The sequence below is a fragment of the Balaenoptera musculus genome, chromosome 19, assembly GCF_009873245.2.
Source record: "Balaenoptera musculus isolate JJ_BM4_2016_0621 chromosome 19, mBalMus1.pri.v3, whole genome shotgun sequence".
Taxonomy (NCBI): domain Eukaryota; kingdom Metazoa; phylum Chordata; class Mammalia; order Artiodactyla; family Balaenopteridae; genus Balaenoptera; species Balaenoptera musculus.
This window is the reverse complement of record NC_045803.1, coordinates 41,055,308-41,080,106: the sequence shown is the minus strand read 5'-3', so window position 1 is coordinate 41,080,106 and position 24,799 is coordinate 41,055,308. Positions and strand designations below refer to the sequence as shown.

Below are 24,799 nucleotides of genomic sequence, written 5' to 3'. Positions count from 1 at the left end.
TTCACCTAACTCCACACCACACCAAACTTTAGTGCCTCAGCCTGTCATGCCTTCTCTGCCTCCCAGGGATGACACCTGCTGTTCCTTCTGCTTAAAACATTCTACCTTGCCCACAACACGTGAAACATTCCTGGAGAGGGGGAGTGGGTGGGGTTCCTCTGCCCACCTCTCAGCTCCCCAGCTTCACATTGTCTAGTGAGTACTCGTTTACTGTCCCTCTCCTGTCTTGGGACAATGAACTCCCCTAGAACAGAGCCCAGGACTTATTCCTCTTTGCATCTGCATCCAGGAGCAGCTAGCTTTGTGATTGGAAACCTGCCCTAGTGTGAGCTTGTTGAATGACAGGATGGAAGAGATGGGTGAATAATAATGATCATAATAATGAAAGTTATTATTCAGACATGATTTTTTGTGAGTCTTGTTCTGTGTATTCAAAATCTCATTTAAGAATAATAGAACTCTGTGAAGGAGGCTCATTTATCCCCATTGCACAGAGGAACAAACTGAGGATATGAGCGGTAAAGAGCAGATCTCACAACCAGTAAGTGGTTAAAATCTAAATCTGCCTGATTCCAAAGCTCGAGTTCCCCACAGCTACTGCGTACATAGTCTCGGACTGGCAGACTAGAGGGGCTGGTGCACTGGGGAGGACTAGATCACCAGCCCCCAGTCTGAGCTTTGGCCGCACACGCCTGGCGTACAGGCGACGCGTGCGCAGTGAAGTGGCGGCGCCCCCTGCGGGCAGCGCGCAGGAGGCAGCTGCAGCGAAAGGGGGCTTAGTGCGCCTGCGTGCTCGTGGAAGTGGTGGCCGTTCGCTGTAGTGGCCCAGCGGTTCTACGCGCGGCGGGCGCGGCCATGGCGCAGCCCGGGAAGCTGCTTAAGGAGCAGAAGTACGACCGGCAGCTGAGGTGAGCCAGGGCTCACCGAGTCGGGCGGGCCAGCGGGTTCCTCTGCGTCCGGGCCGGGGCTAAGCGAGCGGGCGGCGTGGTTGGGCCTCCCTCAGGCCTCCCACCGGGCTGGGCCGGGCCGTGCGGCCGGCGCTCAGGGTTCCGGCCTGGGGCCGGCGGTGCTTCTCGAGGGCCGGGACTCGCCTTCCCCGAGGGGCGCGCCCGCCCGCTCGCCACGCGGTGTGCAGGTCGAGGTGCACCGTACCAGCGTCAGCCGGGTCACCGGGGCGGCTGCCAGTTCCACCTCGCTGTGCTCAGGCTTCTCGTTTTGCAGAATGAGGGGATCGGGAATACCCCATCCCGGCCGCAGAGAGCAGCACCGAGTGTTAGGTATTGTTCTAAGCCGGAGCTGTCCACTAGAAATACAATGCTAGTCTCATGTAAACCACCTGTGTAGTTATATATATATTTTGGTAGCCACATTAAGAAAGGAAAAATAAACAGGTGAAAATAATTTTATCATGCAGTTTATTTTATTTAACCCAATATATCCAAAGTGTTACCATTTCAACACATAATCAGTATAAAAAGTTATTAGAGATGTTTAACATTTTTTTCCATTCTGTCCTTGAAATCCAGCATTTTACACTTCTAGCACATGTCAGTTTGGACTAGCCTTATTTCTAGTGCCCAGTAGCCACATGTGGCTAATGGCTACCTTAATGGACACTGCAGGTCTAAGCCATCGGGCTGGTTCTTGACTACTTCCTCTCCCATGCCTTTTCTCGTAACGCTCCCCATTCCTTATTTATTGATCATCTTCTGTGTGTTAAGGCAGCAGAAGTAACACAAATGTTTGGCCCCCTTCCTTTCTGGAGCCCCCAAGCCAGAAGTTACAGTGTGTCCCTAAGGACTGGAACCCATTTGTACCTACAGCTTAGTGCTGTGTTAGGGGCTTTATGCACTCAATTCTGAGAGCAGCCTTGAAGGTAGATATTCTCTCTGCTTTATAGATGGGGAAACTGAGTCTTAGAGAAGTTCGGTAACCTGCCCAGTCTCCCATGTATTTGAACCAGGATGTAAACTCAGGTCCTTTTGGCTTTTTCAGAGCTGGTACTATCTGCTCCTGAGCTTCTGGGGAAAGAAGCAAGGTGGCAGAGCCCTTGTAACCAACTTGTGTTCTCTTGTAAATTCTTGGAGGTCCTTGTGTTTTGAGTGCAGATGTAACCATACATGACAGAGCTGAGAATATATTTTAGATTACTAAGTAACTGTGACAAAAAAGAATTTTTGCTGAGTCCAGTCCATTTAAGGGCCAAACTTTACCTTTCATCGTGAGAACTGTTTATTGGCTTTGAAGTGTCAGAGGGAAGCAGTTACAAGCAAAGCTGTTCAGCCAGCTAGCAGTCAACAGGCCCTGCTTTCCTTAGGCCAGCAAGAGAATAGAGAGGATTGATTTCTTGTGTGGGCCGTTTCTTGAAATATATTACCTAGAGATGCACCAGTATTCTTTTAGGCTTACTTTCCAACTACCCGGGTATCCATCAACCAAATATGTCAGGTGTCTTCTGTGTGCTCTACTTTCACAGAAAAAAACAGACATTTCCAGTCTGTCTGGTTCTTCTAGGCTATTCCTCTATGCATTTGACAGCTATTCAGTGATCACTTATCCTGGGCAGGGCACTATCGGGCATTGGGGTTCCAGTGGTGAACAGAGGGAGTGGTCTGGACCCTTATGGAGCTTAGAGTGGAATGGAGAGATGGCTGTTCAGCAAATAAAAGACCAAATGAGGGCTTCCCTGGTGGCGCAGTGGTTAAGAATCTACCTGCCAATGCAGGGCACACGGGTTCGATCCCTGGTCTGGGAAGATCCCACATGCTGCGGAGTAACTAAGCCCGTGCGCCACAACTACTGAGCCTGCACTCTGGAGCCCACGAGCCACAACTGCTGAAGCCCGTGCACCTAGAGCCCGTGCTCTGCAACAAGAGAAGCCACCGCACCACAACGAAGAGTAGCCCCGCTCACTGCAACTAGAGAGAGCCCAGGCACAACAACGAAGACCAAACACAGCCAAAATTAAATAAATTAAATAAATTAAATAAATAAATAAATAAATAAAAACCCAAATGAGGCAGTTACAGTTGTGATATGCTCTGGAGGACATATGGGCTACATAAAAAGAGGGAATCTGCTTTAGATCAGGTGACAGGGAAGGCACCTTAAAGTCTATCAGTCCTCCAGGCTATGAAATTTTTCTAATGATTTGGGCTCCCCCTATACTAGTTCCTATACTGACAAGAAAAGATACATTAGTTAATAGGCTTTCTGGGTGAAGGTAACCAGGTTGGATCAGCTGTCATGATGCTTATTTGATCATGTACCTTGCCATGTTGATGATATGCTGATGTGACAGGATATAACATATATTTCAGGTTATAACATATATTTCTAATCCTTATTACATCTTTCTGTTTGTTAATGTATGCATTTATTAATCATGCTATTAGAATGTTCATTGGGAATTACATTTTAAAGCACTCTTATTGAAGTCAGTGTGAAGGCTTTTCAGATGATAATTCAGTTTTCTTGGTAAAGCTTTTCTCACTCTTGCAGATGTCTTGGTGATAAGTCCTATGTCAAGATCTTAAATATTTTGGATCTCTATAACTTAAGGAGAAATGAAATTGAGAATAATAGGTTTTAAATCTAAGGTACTTCTCAGGACTTTCCTGGCGGTCCAGTGGTTAAAATTCCACACTTCCACTGCAGGGGGCGCAGGTTCAATCCCTGGGAGGAGAACCAAGATCCCACGTGGCCCACATGCCGCGTGACACGGCCAAAAAAAAGAATAATAATAATAAATAAATAAATCTAAGATTCTTCTCTAATGTTAATGACTACAAAGACTTTCTGTTCTGTAAGTTATCTGGCTTGAAAAGAGTAATGGACTAGGAGCTGGAAGACCAGATTTTTAGTTCTGATTTAACCCCCCCTTTAACCATGCCGGGCATCAACCTGTTTGAGTCTCAGGTTAGTCAGCTATATAACCCCCGTAACAACTCCTGCTGTTCCTGTCTCACATATTTGCCATGGTTGTCACATCAGTTATTCTATACAAGAACACTTTAAAGATCAAAGATCACGATTCAAATAAAGTTGTATTTTCATGAAAGTTTTTAAAATGTTAAATTTGTGTATTCTTTTGTAGGTTGTGGGGTGATCATGGGCAAGAGGCTTTAGAATCTGCTCATGTTTGCCTAATAAATGCAACAGCTACAGGAACTGAAATTCTTAAAAACTTGGTACTACCAGGTATTATAGTTTTGTGGTTGTAAATTTACTTCTTTAAGGTTTTGAGCTAGAAATATATATTCTTGACTGACTCTGTTTTGTCTCCCAGGTATTGGTTCATTTACAATTATTGATGGAAATCAGGTCAGCGGAGAAGATGCTGGAAATAAGTATGTTCTGTTCTTTTCAAATACCTGCATGTTAGGGAAGGCAGTGCATTGTCATGGGAGAGCAAGGCCTAAATCCCAGCTTCAACTCCTCAATCAGGGTGACTTAACTTCCAGGTGGAAATAGTCCCTATGCTTAGGAGCATGGCAAGGATGAAGTGAGTTAATATAGGTAAAGTGCTAGCACAGTGTCTGGCAAATAGGCCTTTAGTAAAAGATACCCATCATTACTGTCTTTATTCTTGTTATTAATGAAAAAGGGTAGTCATTATTACTTTATTTGTGAAATCCGGATCCTTCCTGAGTCCTTATATTGATTGCTAGATGTTAGTATATAATTAACAATAATTGTATTTTTGGATTATAAGATAGTAAAAGCTACCTTTTGTTTGTGGTGTCTTCTAGGCTTAGTCCAGGTATGTCTCTTTCTACACTACACTGTCTGTAAAAATGCTGTTTGTTTTGGTTTTTTTTATAAATTTATTTATTTAATTTATTTTATTTTTTTGGCTGTGTTGGGTCTTCGTTGCTGTGCGCAGGTTTTCTTTAGTTGCGGCGAGCAGGGGTTACTCTTTGTTGCGGTGTGCAGGCTTCTCACTGCGGTGGCTTCTTTTGTTGCGCAGCACGGGCTCTAGGTGTGCGGGCTTCACTAGTTGCGGCACACGGGCTCTAGAGCGCAGGCTCAGTAGTTGTGGTGCACAGGCTTAGTTGCTCTGCAGCATGTGGGATCTTCCCGGGCCAGGGCTCAAACCCGTGTCCCCTGCATTGGCAGGTGGATTCTTAACCACTGCGCCACCAGGGAAGCCCTAAAAATGTTGTTTTAAAGATGGCCTGTATATCATTCTTTAAAGATGATCATATTTAGACTTTCAGAGCATTCCCCAACTTGGATTTCATGCTTGCCTTTTCAGGGACTTGGAGTCTGGAATCTCTCACTATATTTGTCAGTAAACAACAACAATGAGTAAATAGAAGGGAAATCAGAATTTGGTTCATACTGAGCTTTGTTATCTTTTCTCTGGGTGGTAATACAAGTTTCACTACCACAACACCCTTTTATTGATATCTATAAAGAGAAAGTCCTTTTATCTTTGCTTACTTGGTTGGTTAGAACAGGGTGTAGTAAGAATGAGGTTTCTTTCTCTTGTGGAGCTGCTGAGCTTGTGCTCCAAGGGTACGTTGACTCTGATCAGCAGACTCAGATCTGGACCTTGGGGCACAACAAGGGTATGTGTGGGAGGAAGCCTGAATAAATCTGTTATAGTTACCTGCAAAAGCAGACTGTTGAATGCAGCATTTCCCAAGTGTGGTCAGTAGCTGTTAAATGGGCAAATGGATTCCATGGTCAAATGAGTTTGGGAAATGGGTCAAATGAAACTAAATATTTCTTTAGTGTAAGACTTTAATATCATGCGTATTACGTATATTATGAATTTCCAAGAGAGAATATAACATATGGTGTTTCCCACACTTTTTAAAGCCCGGGAACCCTTTTCTCTCAGAGCATTTTGTGAAATTCATGTTCTGTGGTACATACTTTGGGAAACATTGATTTATTAGCCTGTCTTTGGTTACAAGTTTCATCCAGCTTTCTTCCTCCAGGAAGGCTGTTAACAGTCTGAAATTAAAATATAGTTTGTTTTAAACTATGAATGAAATGCACCTGGTATTACAAATAACCTTTCCTTTATAGTCAGAGAAGCCATTAAATTTGTTTTTATTCTATTTTAGTTTTTTCCTTCAGAGAAGCAGTATTGGCAAGGTAAAAAATCAGTTTGTTATAGAATATAGTTGTATTTGAACATCTAGTGATGCCACTATGTTTTGATTGTTTGAAAAGCTTTACTTTAAAAGAGCTTATTATTCCTCTGAGAAAAAAGCTAATTATCTCATTTTTTTCTGATCTCGTATATCTTTATATGCTTGGTAGTTTAAGAACTTAGAAGTACTGTTCGTGTTTTTATACTGTATCCTGTATTAAAACTAAATATTCAGTGATGTTAATGTTCAGAGGTTGGAGTATTTTGGTTAAGAAGATTTTTTTTTACCAAGAGTTAGTCAGAATGTGTCTTATTTTTGTATTTCATATTAAAAATCTTACAAAACCATATGGGTCAACTTAGTATAGTATTCTGAATAGAAATGACTGTTTCTTTAATGACTAATCTCTCATGTGCAGGACTGTAAATGTGGGAGGTTAGAGTAAGTCTCAACTTGACTCAGAATCTCCCTGCCTGCTCTCCAGGGTTTTCTGGTCATTTGCCTAATCAGAAAAGTAGAGTGCAAGTAATGTAAGCATTTAAGAATTCTGAATAATGATGGTTTAGCTCTGTTTTAAGTAATACTCTGGTTTAGTCCCAGGTTAAACACTATGAAAAGCAGAGTTGTCATATCTATGTATGGAATTTGGGTTGTTTTACAGTGTTTTTGCCTGATCTGTAAATTAGGGGGTTACATTTTAACCAAATTGTTTTCTAATTCAAGTAAAATGTTTTGTTTTTATAAAGAACCGAGCTCAAGCCGCCATGGAATTCTTACAAGAATTAAATAACGATGTCTCTGGGAGTTTTGTGGAAGAGGTATATATATATATATATATACACATTATTATTTCTGGTCAGAAATTTAATTTTTTAGTAATTCAGAGTCCTAGGAATTTAGAATTTTGAATCTTTGTATATTTATGTTGAGAGTTGAATTATTTTAACATTGGAGTCTAGCATTTACCTCACTTGTTCTAAAGTAGCTTAACTGTTTCTGTCATCTTTAATATGATTGTGAAATTGTTGGATTTTCTTTCCCCTGTCCTATTTAGAGTCCAGAAAACCTTCTAGACAATGATCCTTCATTTTTCTGTAGGTTTACCATTGTGGTTGCAACTCAGCTTCCTGAAAGGTAAATTTTTAAGTTAATTTGTTTTTATTTTAATCTCTTATTAGATTTGCATAGTTTTGTTTTCTCTGCAGAGTCTGTGGTCTTTAAAATTCTTAAACTCCATAGAAACCTTTAATTAGAAGTGCTTATAGATCTCCAGCACTAAAAAGATAGGGAAGAGAAAAATACTGAGATGTGAAACTTTAAAAAAAAATATATTTAGAACAGTTAAATTGAACATTGGTTATTTTTTTAGTGAAAAAAAAAAAAACTAGTTAGAATTACTTATAGGGAGTGCTTGGCGCTGTATACAAAGGTTTTATAAATATTTTCTTCTTTATTATGGAAATGTTTAGGAGATGTCTTTCAGTAGCATTCTCCCTAATACAAAGGACTAGGTTTTCATATCTCTCTAGTCCAAAAGATATACTTTCTTTGAGACTGCAGCCTTGTGGAATTGCTTGCTTTTCAGCATATCTTTATGTAAATATGCTGTTTATGTAAATGCAATAGAATATATCTTTGCATTTATTATTTAGTAAGAAAGTTGCTTTATTTTAAAGCATTTTCACATTTGGCATGTTTCCATTTGCTTATGTTCTTATCTTTTGTGCCTTCTTTTACAGTACATTACTAAATTTAGCAGATGTCCTCTGGAATTCCCAAATCCCTCTTTTGATCTGTAGGACATATGGACTAGTTGGTTATATGAGGATCATTATAAAAGAACATCCAGGTAACATTGTTGCACATATGGGGCTTCCTATTGGTTGCTTTAGCTATAATTTTAGGAACTTGACAATTTAGAAAGTCAATTTTAAATCACAGAGTAAATTTGTAGCAGCTCAACTCTGGTTACACGTTCAAAGTGGCAGTCAGAATCAGTAGGCTTTAATCTTTGTATTTCCTTTACTTAGCATTATAGAAGGATACAAAGCAGGAGATACAACAGGTGCAGCTTCTTCATCTTATTAGGAGGCCCAGCAGCTATGCAAATACCTAGCTTTTTTTGCCTCCTAACCTACATAGGGCATGTATGTCTGTCACAGGTAAGAGCCAAGGTATGTGGGTTACACTGACACAGAAAGGATATGCCACCTTTTCCCCCACCAGTTTTCTGTTCCATTCTCATAGAGGCCTTAGGCTTCCCCAGTTCAGGTGTAATTGCACACAGCAAGCAAGGCATTTACCTAACTACTGTTCCAAGGAAACAGTGTTAATAGGAGACTGAACTCATCCATAGGCAGGCTTGCATCAGCTCAAGTCCCTTTATTTGGAAAATTTTAATCTTAAATCATCATAAAGTTTTCGTTCAGAACTCCTGCATTGCTCTGAGCCAGGTACTCTACTAGTGTAATGACAGTCATTGGCATTGGTAGCATCACTGAAAAGTGGTATCTGCTTGGGCAGCTAAGGAGTGGCTTTTGAGGATAAGTTTTTGGCAGTGGTGCTGGATCATTTAAAAGTTGTAAGTAGGAAAGTGACGAGGTAAACATTTTGTTTTAAACCGGTCACTCTGAAACCCGGTGGAGAATGAATGGATTTGAAGGGGCAAAGATTAGAGACAAGGGTTGCTTTTAGGACATTTTCAGTTGTCTAGGTGAGAGAAAGAGACAGAGAGAGAGCCCCTGACTGAGGGCAGATGTTATAAGGATAGGGAAGAGGGGGTAGATGGTAATGAAGGTTAACATTGCTATTTGTGGGCTTCCCTGGTGGCACAGTGGTTGAGAATCTGCCTGCCAATGCAGGGGACACGGGTTCGAGCCCTGGTCTGGGAAGATCCCACAATGCCGCGGAGCAGCTGGGCCCGTGAGCCACAATTACTGAGCCTGCGCGTCTGGAGCCCGTGCTCCGCAACAGGAGAGGCCGTGATAATGAGAGGCCCGTGCACCGCGATGAAGAGTGGCCCCCACTCGCCACAACTAGAGAAAGCCCTCACACAGAAACGAAGACCCAACACAGCCGTAAATAAATAAATAAATAAAATTAAAAAAAAAAAAAAGTATCCCTTGCTTAAAAAAAAAAAACAAAAAAAACAAAAAAAAAAACATTGCTAGTTGTGTGCCTGCCTTTATGTGGATTATTTCACTTAATCTTTCCAAAATCCTTGTAAGGCAGATACTGTTTTACCTGCTTTTTACAGACAAGGATGCTGAGGCATAGAGAGATTAAGTTATTTGCCTAAGGTCACACAGCTAGCAAGTGACAGAATGGAGCCTAGCTCTAAACACTCACTGAAATTGCACACTTTCTCATGCTCCCCTATGTGGAGAGCTGTGTAGGAAGTGACATCAGGATGTGTGGGGAGTGACTGATACTGGCCCAAGGAAGCTCGAAGTCAGGGAAGACCATCACATTTCTAGGGAAGAGGTCTAGGTAGATGGTGATGCTGTCTGTTAGAGACCACAGGCAGAGGAAGGGTAGGTTGTTGGGTGCTACCGGAACACAAATTTTACCTATTTTGATCTTTTCCGATTGTAATAACAAGAAAATTCTTCACTAAAGGAATCTTGATTTTACTTTTATTAAAACTATAGTCCACTTAACATTTGTGCATTTAGTAAAATATAAATTTATATGTATATGTAAATTTAACTCAGTAATGAACAAAACAATGAGAAAAACCTGTAGGCCCTATGTCCATTTAAAACTTACAGATTTCCTAAGTTCCTATAATGTATGTACTGCCAGCAGTATTGCTAAAGAAGTAAGTCTTTTGGAATTATTTGTTTCACAGTAATAGAATCTCATCCAGATAATGCATTAGAGGATCTACGACTGGATAAGCCATTTCCTGAACTGAGAGAACATTTTCAGTCTTATGATTTGGATCATATGGAGAAAAAGGTTGGTAGTGTGTGTGACCTTCCATTTATAGGTATACTTAAAACTTTGTTTTTAACCTAAGGTTTTTGAATTACAAAGTGAGGAAATATTATAAACCTCCATAGTCCTGTCATCCAGGTCACATAATAACAACATTGTACCTAATTTGTTTTAAATAAATCTATCTTTCCCCAAAATTTAAAAACTTTTTTATTGAAGAAAAGTGCATTAACTGAACATATCTGTGTAATCAACACCCAGGTCAAGAAATTGGACATTAACATATCCCAGAAGCCCTCTTCATGGTTCTTTCCTAAACAAATAGATGTACTTTTTAAAACAGTTTGAATTTGGGGTGGTGTTTGTTGAAATTGACACCTCTTAAAACTTATTTTTAGTGTTTGAGAATTACCAAGGCAACTGCATATTTCATTATAGAAATAATGATATTTATAACAGGCCATGTAATTTAAGGCATATATATATATATATATATATATATTTTTTTTTTTTTTTTCCTGACTACACGTTAATTAAATGCAGGTATTTGGTTCATCAGAAAACACAGAAAGGATCCCTTTTCCTTAGTCTAGGTTTGGTATCTGAAATCAAGATACTTGAGCTTTGTTTTTGGGTGGCAGTCCCTGAGACAGTTTTCTTAATGGTAAAATGGGGACAATCATAGTATATACCTGCCTGATTAGAATTAAATTGGACACTGCCTTCAAAATCTTTGTAAAGCAATTTTTGTTAACCCAGTTCATTTTCCTTCGCTCATTATTCCACATATACTGAGAGATGTAAACATTGTTGAGTAATTGAATTTAATAAATATTGTTGAATTTGTTGAAAATGATATGGTATAGTGAAAAATAATGTTAACTAATACTGATATTTCCTTTGATTCTTTTATTTTTAGGACCATAGCCACACTCCATGGATTGTGATCATAGCTAAATATTTAGCACAGTGGTATAGTGAAGTATGTCCTTTCTTGAAAAAAGAAATTCCATATGTGACTGTATTTTTTCAGTTTATTATAAAGAATTTCATTGGGGGGGTGGGACATTGATTTTTTTTCCTTATGTGGTTATAGGGCAGCTGATTTAAACTGCTAATTTAAATCTAGCAGTTTCTCTTTTGATACTGACATTTTTATTAACAAAATGAAGTTTGAACAAATGTCATTCTGAAACTGGCAGTGGGGAATGAATGTAGAGAAATGGCCCACAGTTTCTGTTTTCTATCAAGTCAGCTGATTTCACCGAGGTATAGATTTGCTGATGAAATCTCATATGGATAGGGGGAAACTGGACTTTCAATTTCCATATTTTGAGTTTTTACAACTAGATTAAAAATTTTTTTAACCCAATTTAGACAAATGGACGAATACCTAAAACGTATAAAGAAAAAGAAGACTTCAGAGATTTGATTAGACAAGGTAATATGGGATGTGATTAAATGTATAAAGTTTGAAAAGCATATTGCTTGAAGCTAATGTTTATTGGATTTCTGTCAACACCTTTGTCAGATGATGCCATCATGAGCTTTTTTTTTTTTTTTTTTTAATTTATTTTTGGCTGCATTGGGTCTTCATTGCTGCACATGGGCTTTCTTTACTTGCGGCGAGCGGAGGCTACTCTTCGCTGCGGTGCGCGGGCTTCTCATTGCGGTGGCTTCTCTTGTTGAGGAGCACGGGCTCTAGGTGCGTGGGCTTCAGTAGTCGTGGCTCGTGCACTCTAGAGCACAGGCTCAGTAGTTGTGGCGCATGGACTTAGTTGCTCCGCAGCATGTGGGATCTTCCCGGACCAGGGCTTGAACCCGTGTCTCATGCATTGGCAGGTGGATTCTTAACCACTGCGCCACCAGGGAAACCCCCATCATGAGCTTTTATTTTATTTTCCTCGGGAGGTTAAGGAGCCACTCCTTGTGTAGTTTTAAGAATGAGTAGTGATTAGCCATATTTCTTCTTAAGGTTCAGTATCCAATCCTCCCTTCAGAATCTGACAAGGTTATCTCCATAATGCTGGGGGGAGAGAAAGAATGAAAAGAAAAGGGCCGTTGTTTGCTAATCAATTTCTATTTTAATAGGAATTCTAAAGAATGAAAATGGGGCTCCGGAAGATGAAGAGAATTTTGAAGAAGCTATTAAAAATGTTAACACAGCACTAAATACAACTCAGGTATTAAGAGCTGCTGCGGTATTCACAAATGAAAGGTGTTTTCTGAAGTCCTCATATGTGAAATAGTTGATTTTAGATTTAATTTAATATTTCTCAAATTGTAGAGTTGGTTAGAAATTAATATCTATAATACAGCTTGAATATTCTTTTAATAAGATTCTGTATTGTCCTTGTTAAAATGGATCTCAGTGCTTCAGCATATAATTTGATACAGTGATTTATATAAATTAATTGTTTGAAGTACATGATTTGTGAATAGTAAGTGTTTGGGGGTAGGACTTATATAATGAAGGTGGTATTTTGCTGGTCCAAAATAGTGTTGCCTGAAAAGTTAAATCTTACCCTACTTTGCTTTTGACAGTAATTATTTGGATATATTGGAAGATGTTCTTAATGACATTGTATACCTTAAAAATTACTTGGAGGATAACCTAGTTTAGATGCTCTTTGTTTTGTTGTTGTTTTGTTTTTGAATTCTGGCCAGTGAGTTTTTTGGGGAACTTTGGAATAACACAACTGGTAGTATAAGTTAGAATTTTATTATTATTTTTTTAATCTTTTTTTTTTTTTTTTTTTTAATCTTTTTTTGGCTGCACCACACAGATTGTGGGATCTTAGTTCCCTGACAGGGATTGAACCCGGGCCCTCAGCAGTGAGAGTGTGGAGTCCTAACCACTGGACCACCAGGGAATTCCCAGAATTTTCTTATAATTTAAAACAGGAAAAAATGCTACCTTTCAAGTTAGGAGAGCACTCAAGGTGTCATTACATACTTTTTGGAGACAATGAGGTAGTGTTGCTGAGTGATTAAAAATGTGTGCTCTGTGACTCACACAGTTTTCTGGGGTGATGAAAATTTTCTGTGTCTCAGTTGGGGTGATGGTTAGAAGTATGTGTATAGTTCTCAAAAAACATTGAATTGTACATTTTGCTGAATGTAAAATTTACCCCAATTAAAAAAAAACAAGGTTCTCATGGTTGGGGGACAGTGAACTAAGCAAACAGACAAATGTACCAGGTGCTGTGAACAAAATTAGAGTAGAACAAAGGGGTAGAGCGTGATAGGAGGTCTGGGATCAGGAGGAGCCAGGGAGACTCTCAAAGAGATGTGTTTAAGCAGAAGCCTAAGTGAAGTGTCATGCAGAGGTCTGGAGGAAGAGCTTTTCAGGCCAAGGAAGCACATGTGCAAAGGCCCAGAAGTGGGATGATGCTTGGCATTTGTTCAAGGATCAGTATGAAAGCCACTGTGATTGGAATGAAGTAAACAAGGGGGAAAGAGGTGGGAGGGATTTAAGTTTGGAGAGGCAGAAAGGGCCTGATCATAAAGGCACTGCAGGCCACTAAAGTGTTTTGAGCAGGGGAATGGAGTGACCTGATTTATATTTCTAAAAAAATTATTCTGGCTCTTGTGAGGACAAAAGACTGTAGGGGACTGGGAATGGAAGCAGAACAGTTAGGAATTACCAGTAAGAAAGTTCTTTTTTCCACACAACAGTAGAATCAAAGCCTAAGATTTCTATAGTTTTTATTAATGTATGATGTTCTTGCTAGCATTAAAAGTCCTTAATTTAACTATCTCGTTTTTGTCAGAGTGGTTGTCTCTTTCAGCAGTCACTAATTAGGATGTAAGGGTTTCAGATTTTTGCCAAGATGGAAAAACATGAAGGACTACAAATCTAGCTTGGTATTAATGTCTGTTATCTTTGTTCTGTCTTCAAATATGACTATAAAAAGATTTACTTAGGTTCCTTCTTTATGATGTAAGAGAATAGGTCAGTCTTTAACGCTAACAGCAGTGGGCAGGAGGGGACTTTCTTCCATTCGCTCTTTCCCCAAAAATCTCCATCTGGTGGTGATTCTGAATAAAAGTCTAAGTTTGTATTTGAACTTGTTTGGAAAATTGCAGTGAAAGTTAAAGTGGGCAGTGAAAATAAAAGTGAACTTATATTAATTCTTAGTATAAGTAAATGTTTCATGTTCCTTTGTTAGATCCCAAGCAGTATTGAAGATATATTTAATGATGATCGCTGCATAAATATCACCAAACAGGTAACAATAACAAAAAAAGTAAAAATAGTGCCACCTTAACCTTTGGGTCAAATTCAGATGTCACTTAATATTAATTTTTTTTGCTTCTTTTAGACTCCGACATTTTGGATTTTAGCTCGTGCCTTAAAGGAATTTGTGGCCAAAGAGGGTCAAGGAAATTTACCTGTTCGAGGCACAATTCCTGATATGATTGCAGATTCAGGCAAATATATAAAACTGCAAAATGTGTAAGTCACCTGTTTTCAAACTATGTAGTAGAAAAATCAATCTGTTTATATTAGAGATGAACATATTTTATCAGTCTACCAGAAATCAGAAATCAAATGGAAACCTGTTATAATCTTATCACTTTAAAAATAATCTAAGGGACTTCCCTAGTGGCGTAGTGGTTAAGAATCCGATCCCTGCCAATGCGGGGACACAGGTTCTATCCCTGGTCCGGGAAGATTCCACATGCCGCAGAGTAACTAAGCCCGTGCGCCACAACTACTGAGCCTGTGCTCTAGAGCCTGCGAACCACAGCTACGGAAGCCTGCACGCCTAGAGCCCGTGCTCCACAACAAGAGAAGCCACTGCAATGAGAAGCCCGCACACCGCAACGAAGAGTAGCCTCCACTCGCCACAACTAGAGAAAGCCCGCGTGCAACAACGAAGACCCAATGCAGCCAAAAATAAATAAATAAATTTATAAAAATAAGCTAAAAAACTTAGGGGGCAGATTTTTTTTTAATATATTTTATTTTTAAGAATAGTTTAAGTTCACAGCAAACTTGAGCAGAAAGTATAGAGTTCCCACATATCCCCTGAGGGGTCAGATATTGTTTTTCATATTTCAAGATAAAACCTAATATTTGAGCACTTAACTCTGTGCTATCAACTGTTCTATGTATTAACTAATTTAATATTCACAACAGCCCTATGAGAGAGATACTATTATTGTCCCAGTTTTACAGGTGAGAAAACTAAGACATAGAAGAGGTAATTTTTTCAGGGTCTGACAACTGGGAAATGGCAAAACCAAGACCTGAATCTATGAAACTCACCTCTGTACTCTTAACTATGGCCCTATACTCTCTTTTATCTGTAATTTAAAACTTTGAAGTCTTTAGTTTTGATGAATTTTTTGTCATTAATTTTCATAATTTAAAGAGTTCATGACTATAGATAGACACCTGCTATCCAGGTATCACTAGCCTGAACCCAGGTAGATTGTCATAAGGACAGGTCTCAATGGATATTACCCTTGTGTACTTCGGGCATGGTGCTGATGAATCCAGGGCCACCGGCCTTGTTTCTTCAGGGGCCAGATAATGACACACAGAGGTCTCCGTTCCCTAGACAGATTGTACTCTTCATCTCAGTCATTCTCTAACACATCTTTATTGCCCTAGCCTAAAAGTTCAACTACCTAAAACTTGGGAAAAGTCAGTTGAGGACAAAAGAATTATGACCTCATATCAGAGGTAGTCAGCTTAACACATCATCTCTAGAGGTGAAAATGTAAATAGACTTAAAGAAAAGTTTTACATGAATTTGTAGATGGACAGTTTTGAAGTATTTAACTTTCCTTGGACTTGACTTCAAGGAGATTGTATTCTTTTGCAACATATTTTGTTAGGTCCTCTGTCAGAGAAGCATGGATCATGGATCTGTCTAGGAGGGCAGTTTTTAAGTTAGGTGCTGTTAATTATTGAGGGAGCCTAGGTTATTAGTGGAGTCCAAGAATCCATCACCAACCACTAACAGGTGCTGGTAGCATTTCCATGGCATTGTCACATTCCATGTGTTTTCAGATCAGTATTTTTTCATGAAAGGGAAAGACATTTTTTGTTTGATTCATGGTGATATTTAAATTTGGTAATTAATTAATTAATTAATTAATTATATTTGGCTGCTTTGGGTCTTTGTTGCTGCGCACAGGCTTTCTCCAGTTGTGCCAAGTGGGGGCTACTCTTTGTTGCGGTGCGCGGTCTTCTCATTGCCATGGCTTCTCTTGTTGCGGAGCATGGGCTCTAGGCACGTGGGCTTCAGTAGTTGTGGCACGTGGGCTCAGTAGTTGTGGCTCATGGGCTCTAGAGCTCAGGCTCAGTAGTTGTGGCACACGGGCTTAGTTGCTCCGCGGCATGTGGGATCTTCCCAGCCCAGGGCTCGAACCCGTGTCCCCTGCACTGGCAGGCAGATTCTTAACCACTGTGCCACCAGGGAAGTCCCCAAATTTGGTAATTTAAATATTCGTTAATAGTAGCTTTTTGTTGTTCTTTTCCAGTTACCGTGAAAAAGCAAAGAAAGATGCTGCTGCTGTGGGTAATCACGTTGCCAAATTGCTTCAGTCTATAGGCCAGGTAAGCTGCTGGGCACACTGCCTTTGATGGACAGTACAGCTGCATATAGGCCTGATTGCATCATGTAACTCCAGCCAGAAAAGGCTTAGAGAGAAGGTGTGGCACTGGCTCAAAGCTTCTTTAGAGGGGTCCTCACTTGCCTGCTAATGAGAAGTCCTGTCATAGTGATGGGCTTTGTGCTGCACCCTCTGTTAATCTGCTTTTATACTGGAGCAAAATCTGCATTTATCTCTTTACAGGCACCAGAGTCCATTTCAGAGAAAGAATTAAAATTACTCTGTAAGTCACCTTGACTTAATTTCCTTATTTTGTTTGATAAAAATGTGCCATGGGAAATGTTCCCAGCAATTTTAAATGGTTGAAATTAAAAATTTTCCATGGTCTCAGTGGTATTGACATAGGTAATTATTGGGTAAGGTTTTTTTTTCTTACAATAAATGGAGAGGGTATTCTAAGACTGGTCAGAGGTAGAGCATATTTATCTAATGCTAAAAAGACATGAAGATCAATTAATTGAAAATTATCAGTAATACAGAATTATTTTCAGCTTACTAATTTTAAATAACTTGGGAAAGTTTTATCTGAAGACTTTGGGTGTGAAGTCTTGAGTCACATGTACATTGACAGTATTGGTTTAAATAGTAACTTTGATCAGTTTTAAAGGACTGTGATAGAATTAAGAATTTTGCCATCTAGTTTCAGAGTGGCTAGGCTCCTGGGGTCTTCTTGATAACTCCTGAGTAGGCCCAGAGAATTTAAGAGTTAGTTTAAGAGTAATAAAAATCTGTTTTACATGCCATCTGAGGATTTTTCCCTGTAGCTATGACCCCTAGTTTCTGCAAAAGTCTATATTTTGTATGTTACCCATCCTTAAAATTATTTATCCAAATTATTCATTTTAAGACTCTCCAACATGTTTGTTTAGGCTTAGTTTCAATGTTTTGTTCCACTACTAATCTTACACCGTGTTTATGCATTAGTGTTTGTGCTACTAGATTATATGATACCAGCTTAAAAGCTGGATGTGTTGGGTATTTGAGAGTTTATTATTCTGGCCTCTATTGGGATATGTTTGAAAATTTCCATAATACAAAGTTTTTTGCTTTTTTTTTTTTTTTTTAAAGCCTTACGTATACTCAGAGCACAGTATGTATAACACTCTCCTTCAGTACTGCTTGTCCATAATAATGATAAAAAACTACTATTCGTTGAGCCCTATCAGGTATTCTGCTTGGTATGTACTGTACACAGTTACACTTTTGATCCACAGAACAGCTCAAAGGTAAACAATATATCTCCATTTTACAAGTGAAAACTGAGGCTCAGAGAAGTGCCATCATCTATGTGGTCAGTGCTGAACTGGTTGTAATGCCAAGGACATGAATTTAAGATAACTTGTGTTCTGATGCCGTCTCTGCTAACTATTAGAACCTTTTCTTCATACTTCCATGTCTGTAAAGAGGATACACAGAATTTCCTGTTCTTAATCGGGATAGTCATGTATCTTAACCATTTACTTCCATAATGTCTTTTCTGTGTTCAGGCAGCAATTCTGCATTTCTTCGAGTGGTGAGATGTCGATCCTTAGCTGAAGAATATGGCTTGCATACAGTTAACAAGGATGAAATTAGTAAGTAATAACCTTTTGATGCTAGGTTATTAATTAATTCTAAGGATGTAAATATTTTGTGTATAACAGAATGTATAGTAGAGTGTATGGTGATAACATAAAGGATAATGTAAATATTTATACTCTAAATTTTATTCTATAAACCTGTCCAAGAACTCGTAATTTCAAATATAAAACTTAATATATACATACATGAAATCCTATTTAGGTCACTGAGTAAGTTGTGTGATATGTAGAAGAGCTAAAGTCAGCATAATACTACCTTAGTAGAGGTTATGTGACCATAGCTAATAGTCCATAAGACCATTGAGTTTTATCTCAATAACGTATCTCCCTTTATTTTATAATTATTTATCATTTTCTATTTTATTGTCACAAAATATTTAAATTTTATGATAGAATTGCCTTGTATTCTGAAACTTGAGTATATAGTAAATTCAGTCCTTCCTTGTTTTTATGTCATGAATTACACAAATTATACTGAAATTTTTTTCCTTTCAGTTTCCAGCATGGACAATCCAGATAATGAGATAGTATTATACTTAATGTTACGGGCTGTTGATAGATTTCATAAACAACATGGTAGATATCCAGGTAAGAATAGCAATCAAATTATCAAATACAATAAAATCTTTTTTTTTGGCCACACAGCATGGCTTGTGGGATCTTAGTTCCCTGACCAGGGATTGAACCCAGGCCACAGCAGTGAAAGCTCTAAGTCCTAACCACTGGACCACCAGGGAATTCCCAATGAAATCTTTTTTTTTTTTTTTTTAATTTATTTATTTTTGTCTGCGTTGGGTCTTTGTTGCTGCACGCAGGCTTTCTCTAGTTGTGGTGAGCGGGGGCTACTTTTCTTGCAGTGTGCGGGCTTCTCATTGCGGTGGCTTGTCTGTGTTGCAGAGCATGGGCTCTAGGTGCACGGGTTTCAGTCGTTGTGGCATATGGCTCAGTAGTTGTGGCACACGAGCTTAGTTGCTCTGCGGCATGTGGGATCTTCCTGGACCAGGGCTCGAACCCATGACTCCTGCATTGGCAGGCAGATTCTTAACCACTGTGCCGCTAGGGAAGTCCCCAATAAAATCTTAAATAAATACTTAAATAGAATGAAATCTTAAAGGATTCTTGGGGTGTTTGCAGTAGTGATGCTTGAAGTCACACTGTAAACAATTTACACCTGGTTCGTCTCAGTGAGGAAATACCATTTGTTTTTTAAGTGTAACCAGTTGCAAGTAGTGTTTGATTCAACACAGGGGACTGTTTGTTGATTGCATATAGGATAAAATTTTTTCCTGTCAGTTTGTACAGTTTACTCCTAAGACTCACACTGAATTTGATATAGTGGAATGAGAAAGCCACAAGAAGTATGCCTGTGATTTCTGAGCTCAGAACTCTGAAGAAGTTTCTTTGCTCAGTATCTATTTTTTGTTATCTGTAAATGTAGTAATTGGGGAATTGGCATATGCTCAAAGGTCTTCAGTTGCCCAGGATATCTTTATTAAGATGATAATTTTAATTGTGCAGGATTATTGCATAGCAGCACCTTCTGGGTGTGTCATAAAACCTGTTGCCCCAACTGATGTAGTATACCCACTGAGTTATAATCTTAATGACAAGCTTACCAGAAAAGGAAAAGGAATAAACACCAAATATGTATTGCTTTATTTGTATTGTTTGCTTAGAATGTATTTTTGGTTATCTCTTGCACAACCAACCATCCCCAAATTTAGTAGTTTAAAACAATCAGTTTTTCTGTCTCATTACTTTGTGGATTGGCTGGGCTCGGTTAGGCAGTTCTCACTGGGGGAAGGGGATCTCACGGAGTTGCATGACGCCTGGGGCTGGAGTCATCCAAGAAGACATGCTCACTCACATGTGTGGCACTTTAGTTGGGATATCCGGAACTGCTGTGGGGGGAGCGGGCGGGTGCTGGTCAGGCCTCTCTCTCCACATGGCTACTTGGGGCTTCCTTTTAGCATGGGAGTCCTAGATTTCTTACATAGTGGCTGCCTTCCCCAGAGTTAACATTCCAGAAGACCCAGGTGGAAGGTACAAGGCTTTTTACGACTTGGCCTTGGAAGTCACAGCATCACTTATGTCATGTTCTGTTGGCTTCACAGGGTCACATTAGATTAAGAGCGGAAGGGGGACCACACAAGGGCACGAAGAGGTGTTCACTGGGGAGCCATCATGGGAGATTAGCTATTACATAGAGCACAGGCTTTGGAGTTAAACCTAGGTTCAAATCCAAGTTCTATCACTTATCGCTTGATCTCGGGTGAGTCACTATTTCCCTCCAAGTCTCAGTTCTCTCAGTATGGAAAGGTGATAATAATAACTACTCTATTAGATAGTAAGGGTTAGATACGTGATATATGAAAATCACTTAACATACTGCTTAGCTTTTTTTAAGTACTCAATAAAGGGTAGATGCTACTATTTTGAGAAGGAGTGATAGGTTTTTTTTTTTATTAATTAGTTTATTTTTATTTTTGGCTGCGTTGGGTCTTCATTGCTGCACAGGGGCTTTCTCTAGTTGCGGCGAGTGGGGGGCTACTCTTTATTGCGGTGCACGGGCTTCTCATCATGGTGGCTTCTCTTGTTGCAGAGCACGGGCTCTAGGTGTGCAGGCTTCAGTAGTTGTGGCATGCGGGATTAGTAGTTGTGGCTCGCAGGCTCTAGAGCACAGGCTCAGTAGTTGTGGCGCATGGGCTTAGTTGCTCCGCGGCATGTGGGATCTTCCCAGACCAGGGCTCAAACCCGTGTCCCCTGCGTTGGCAGGTGGATTCTTAACCACTGCGCCACCAGGGAAGTCCCGATGATAGTTTTTAAACTAGAGGGGTTAAAAAATAAAATAAACTAGAGGGATTTAGTAATACCTGGATATTATGGCAATTACATTTTTCCTTCCAGTAGTAATAATAATAATAGCTTACCTTTGGAGACATTATAGTTTAATCATTAAGAACTGCTTGGGCTCATATCGCAGTTTTCCTACTTATGAGCTAAGTAACTCGGGCAAATAACTTAATCTGTCTGTGCCTCAGTTTCCTTATCTGTAAAATGAAGATAATAATAGTGCCTACTTCATAGGGTTGCTATAAGGATTAAATGAATTAATATTTTAGATGGTGTTTAGAACAATGTCCAGCATCTATTAATGCTCCATAAGTGTTACCTATTATTATAGTTTTATATGTGTCATTTAATCTCCTGGAAATGGGTAATAAACGCTATAATTTTTTTTTAATTTATTTATTTATGGCTGTGTTGGGTCTTCATTTCTGTGCGAGGGCTTTGTCTAGTTGTGGCAAGTGGGGGCCACTCTTCATCGCGGTGTGCGGGCCTCTCACTATCGCGGCCTCTCTTGTTGCGGAGCACAGGCTCCAGACGCGCAGGCTCAGTAATTGTGGCTCACGGGCCCAGTTGCTCCACGGCATGTGGGATCTTCCCAGACCAGGGCTCGAACCCGTGTCCCCTGCATTGGCAGGCAGATTCTCAACCACTGCGCCACTATAATTTTTATAAAGGGTATAAATAGGACATTACTTTCTCATTCATTCAGTTCTATCAAATAATTATTGAGCACCACTATGTGTCAGATACTCTTCTAGATACTGGGTAAGGAGCACTGAACAAAGCAGATTTGTCAAACTCAAATTTTTAATAGATTTTAGATGGTTTCTTTGATTGTTATAGATTTGTGATAGTTGCAAATATTAGTCTCAATTTTACATTATTTTTGTTCTTATTTCAGTTTTACACCTTAATGTTTGGACTAGAACACCTAAAACTGGATTAAATAAAGGAGATAGCCAATAATTTTGAGTCACATATTTATTTTAATGAAAATTAATTTACATATATATATTTTAGGGGTATCTAACTATCAAGTTGAAGAAGATACAGGCAAGTTGAAGTCTTGTCTCACTGGCTTCCTTCAGGAATATGGATTATCCATAATGGTGAAAGATGATTATGTCCATGAATTGTGAGTATTTTTTTAGGGAATGCAAGAGACAATACTGTCCTGTCATAAGGCTAATCTATGTTCATGTCTCCATCCTTTCCTGTAGTTGCCGATATGGAGCTGCTGAACCACACACCATTGCTGCATTCTTAGGGGGTGAGTTCCAGAGATGAGAAGACTGTCACCTGTTGTTATATAGTACAGTTATGAAGTTTTGTTTTCCCAGCTGTTTTAACTAGGGAGGTCAGTGAAGCACAATGTTATATTGAGTTTAGATTATTTTGGTAGCCCCCAAACTGGTCTCCCTGCTTTCCATCTCTCCCACTGCTGTCCATTTTAAACTCCTGAAGAGTAATCAATCTTTCTAAAGCATAGCTCTGATTGTGTCTCTCACTTAACTAACCCTCTGACCTGGCAGTACACACATATACACTACAGTAGTCCTCGGAAAATAAATCCAGAGTCTTTCATTTGACATTTAAAACATTCTGTGTTCTGGTTTTACCCAGCCTTTCTGGCCTTGGTTTTTTCAAGTTACTTGCTTTTCCCCTAGACATGCCCTTTGATTTCCTGCTCCTTGAATCTTTACCCCACTCTGGGCCCATTTGCCTTAAGTCTCCCTGTTGCCTGCATGTCTAAAATCTACCTGTTCTTCAGGACCCAACTCAACAATACCACCTCTTAAAAAAACTCCTTGGAGCCTGGAAGTTTGAGGTCAGGGCCAGCATAGTTGGTTTCTGGTGAGGCCTCTCTTCGTGGCTTGTAGGCAGTCACCATCTTGCTGTGTGCCATAACCTCTTCTTTGTGCAGGAAGGTGAGGAGGCTCTCTGGTGTCTCTTCTTATAAGTATACTAATTCCCATCATGAGGGCCCCACCCCCATGACCTCAATTACCTAATTACCTCCCAAAAACTCCAACTCCATCTCCAAATATGGTAACATTGGGGGTTAAGGCTTTAACATATGAATTTTGGGGGACATGCATTCAGTCTATAACATGTGCATTCTATAATCATTCTGCACAAGTCATTTCTTTCAGGTCTTTGTTTAAGTATTATCTTCCCTGTGAGGCCATCCCTGATTCCCTGATTTAAAACAGTCCCTCCTCTTGCATCATATCCCCCTTCCTTGCTTTTTCTCCTTAGCACTTAGTCACTTGACATTTTACTTATTTGTAAATTCTCTCTCCCTCACTACTGAAAAGTAAGATCCATGAGGATAAGGATTTTTGTCTTTTGTTCCCTGCTGTATCCCTAGTGCCTAGGACAGTATCTGGTACACTAGAGTCTCAAATTTTATTGAATCAGTGAATGTGAAAGCAGAAGCTTCAGATTATAAAAGATGAAAACTTGTTTTCTTGGTAGTTGTTTTTTTTTTTCTGTTGTTTTGTTTTGAATAGTAACTTTAAAACTTGTTACTGTTACTATATACTCAGACTGTTACTGAGTATAGCAGTCTTGGTATCTAATATAGATCCTTTCCAAATTACAGATATTCCTTTACCCCCCCTTTTTAAAAAAAATTTATTTATTTTATTTATTTTTGGCTGCATTGGGTCTTTGTTGCTGCACGCAAGCTTTCTCTAGTTGCGGTGTGCGGGCTTCTCACTGTGGTGGCTTCTCTTGTTGCAGAGCACGGGCTCTAGGCGCCCGGGCTTCAGGAGTGTGGCTCGCGGGCTCTGGAGCACAGGCTCAGTAGTTGTGGCACACGGGCTTAGTTGCTCCGCGGCATGTGGGATCTTCCTGGACCAGGGCTCAAACCCGTGTCCCCTGCATTGGCAGGCGGATTCTTAACCACTGCACCACCAGGGAAGCCCCTTTACCCCCTTTTTATTATAAAACATGCTTAGGGTAAAATTCAAATGCAACAGAAGGCTATCCTTTGAGAATCCTTTCTGCCTATATTTAGCCTTTAAAAAAAGTGCAGTCATGCATACTACTGTTTTGACTTTTTCTTGCTTAATATATTTTGCCAGTCTTTTTAAACCACCATAATTTAAAATTCTTCTTTCTTTTAAACTATGGCATAATACCCCAGGGTGTGAATGTATAGAACAAAATTTTTATTTCCTTTAATAACATAGTTATAAAAAATTGTCCTTTGTTTTGATATGACTCAGTAAGTTATGTCTGTTTTGGATTACTTTTAAACATCTTTGGTTTTGGAAAGGAAAGGTTTTCTTTACAGAATTGAATATTTTTATAGAACTCTTGAAATTTACCTTTTTCAAAGATTTGTTTTCTCCTTTTTCCTTGCAGGAGCTGCTGCTCAAGAGGTTATCAAAGTAATCACCAAACAATTTGTAATTTTTAATAATACTTACATTTATAGTGGCATGTCACAAACTTCAGCAACTTTCCAGTTGTAGAATAAGTACCCTATAGTGTGTTAATGACTGAAACTGTAATTGTCTTCAGGTTGTGCTCTAGTCTGTAAAGTTCTGCTAAGGGAGAACTGTTGTTTCCTTAATAAATATTTTTCTCATTTGTAATAATGTAGTCTTGTTCTTTGGGGAGCTGAGGTGGAGGGAGGAAGGAAACAGTGTTCTCAGAGAATAAAAGCTATCCATTTCTAACTGA

The 24,799-nt window shown here is 39.3% G+C and overlaps 1 protein-coding gene across 4 annotated transcripts; it reads left to right on the top strand.

The window, feature by feature from the left end:
- The first annotated feature begins 758 nt into the window (after positions 1-758).
- NAE1 (NEDD8 activating enzyme E1 subunit 1) lies at positions 759-24,799 on the top strand. 4 transcript variants are annotated; one of them, XM_036834485.1, is made up of 20 exons: positions 759-908; positions 4,097-4,200; positions 4,289-4,349; positions 6,078-6,108; positions 6,854-6,925; positions 7,162-7,241; positions 7,847-7,956; positions 9,958-10,067; positions 10,966-11,028; positions 11,424-11,487; positions 12,138-12,229; positions 14,219-14,278; positions 14,372-14,505; positions 16,545-16,620; positions 16,860-16,899; positions 18,164-18,250; positions 18,752-18,844; positions 22,127-22,241; positions 22,327-22,376; positions 24,479-24,799. In XM_036834485.1, exons 1-20 carry the CDS (start codon positions 856-858, stop codon positions 24,586-24,588), a joined length of 1,605 nt encoding a protein of 534 aa, XP_036690380.1. In that variant the 5' UTR covers positions 759-855; the 3' UTR covers positions 24,589-24,799. The 4 variants fall into 4 exon arrangements, with proteins under 4 accessions (XP_036690380.1, XP_036690382.1, XP_036690381.1 ...); XM_036834487.1 differs by lacking the exon at positions 4,097-4,200 and adding an exon at positions 4,752-4,762 and having other exon boundaries at positions 788-908; positions 24,479-24,741; XM_036834486.1 differs by lacking the exon at positions 4,097-4,200 and having other exon boundaries at positions 788-908; positions 24,479-24,740.

Excerpts from the sequence above, each read along its gene's own strand:
- NAE1 (XM_036834485.1), top strand. The coding sequence starts at position 856 with ATGGCGCAGCCCGGGAAGCTGCTTAAGGAGCAGAAGTACGACCGGCAG. Across the intron at positions 909-4,096 it reads AAGTACGACCGGCAGCTGAG|GTTGTGGGGTGATCATGGGC; the intron begins GTGAGCCAGGGC and ends ATTCTTTTGTAG. Across the intron at positions 18,845-22,126 it reads ACAACATGGTAGATATCCAG|GGGTATCTAACTATCAAGTT; the intron begins GTAAGAATAGCA and ends TATATATTTTAG.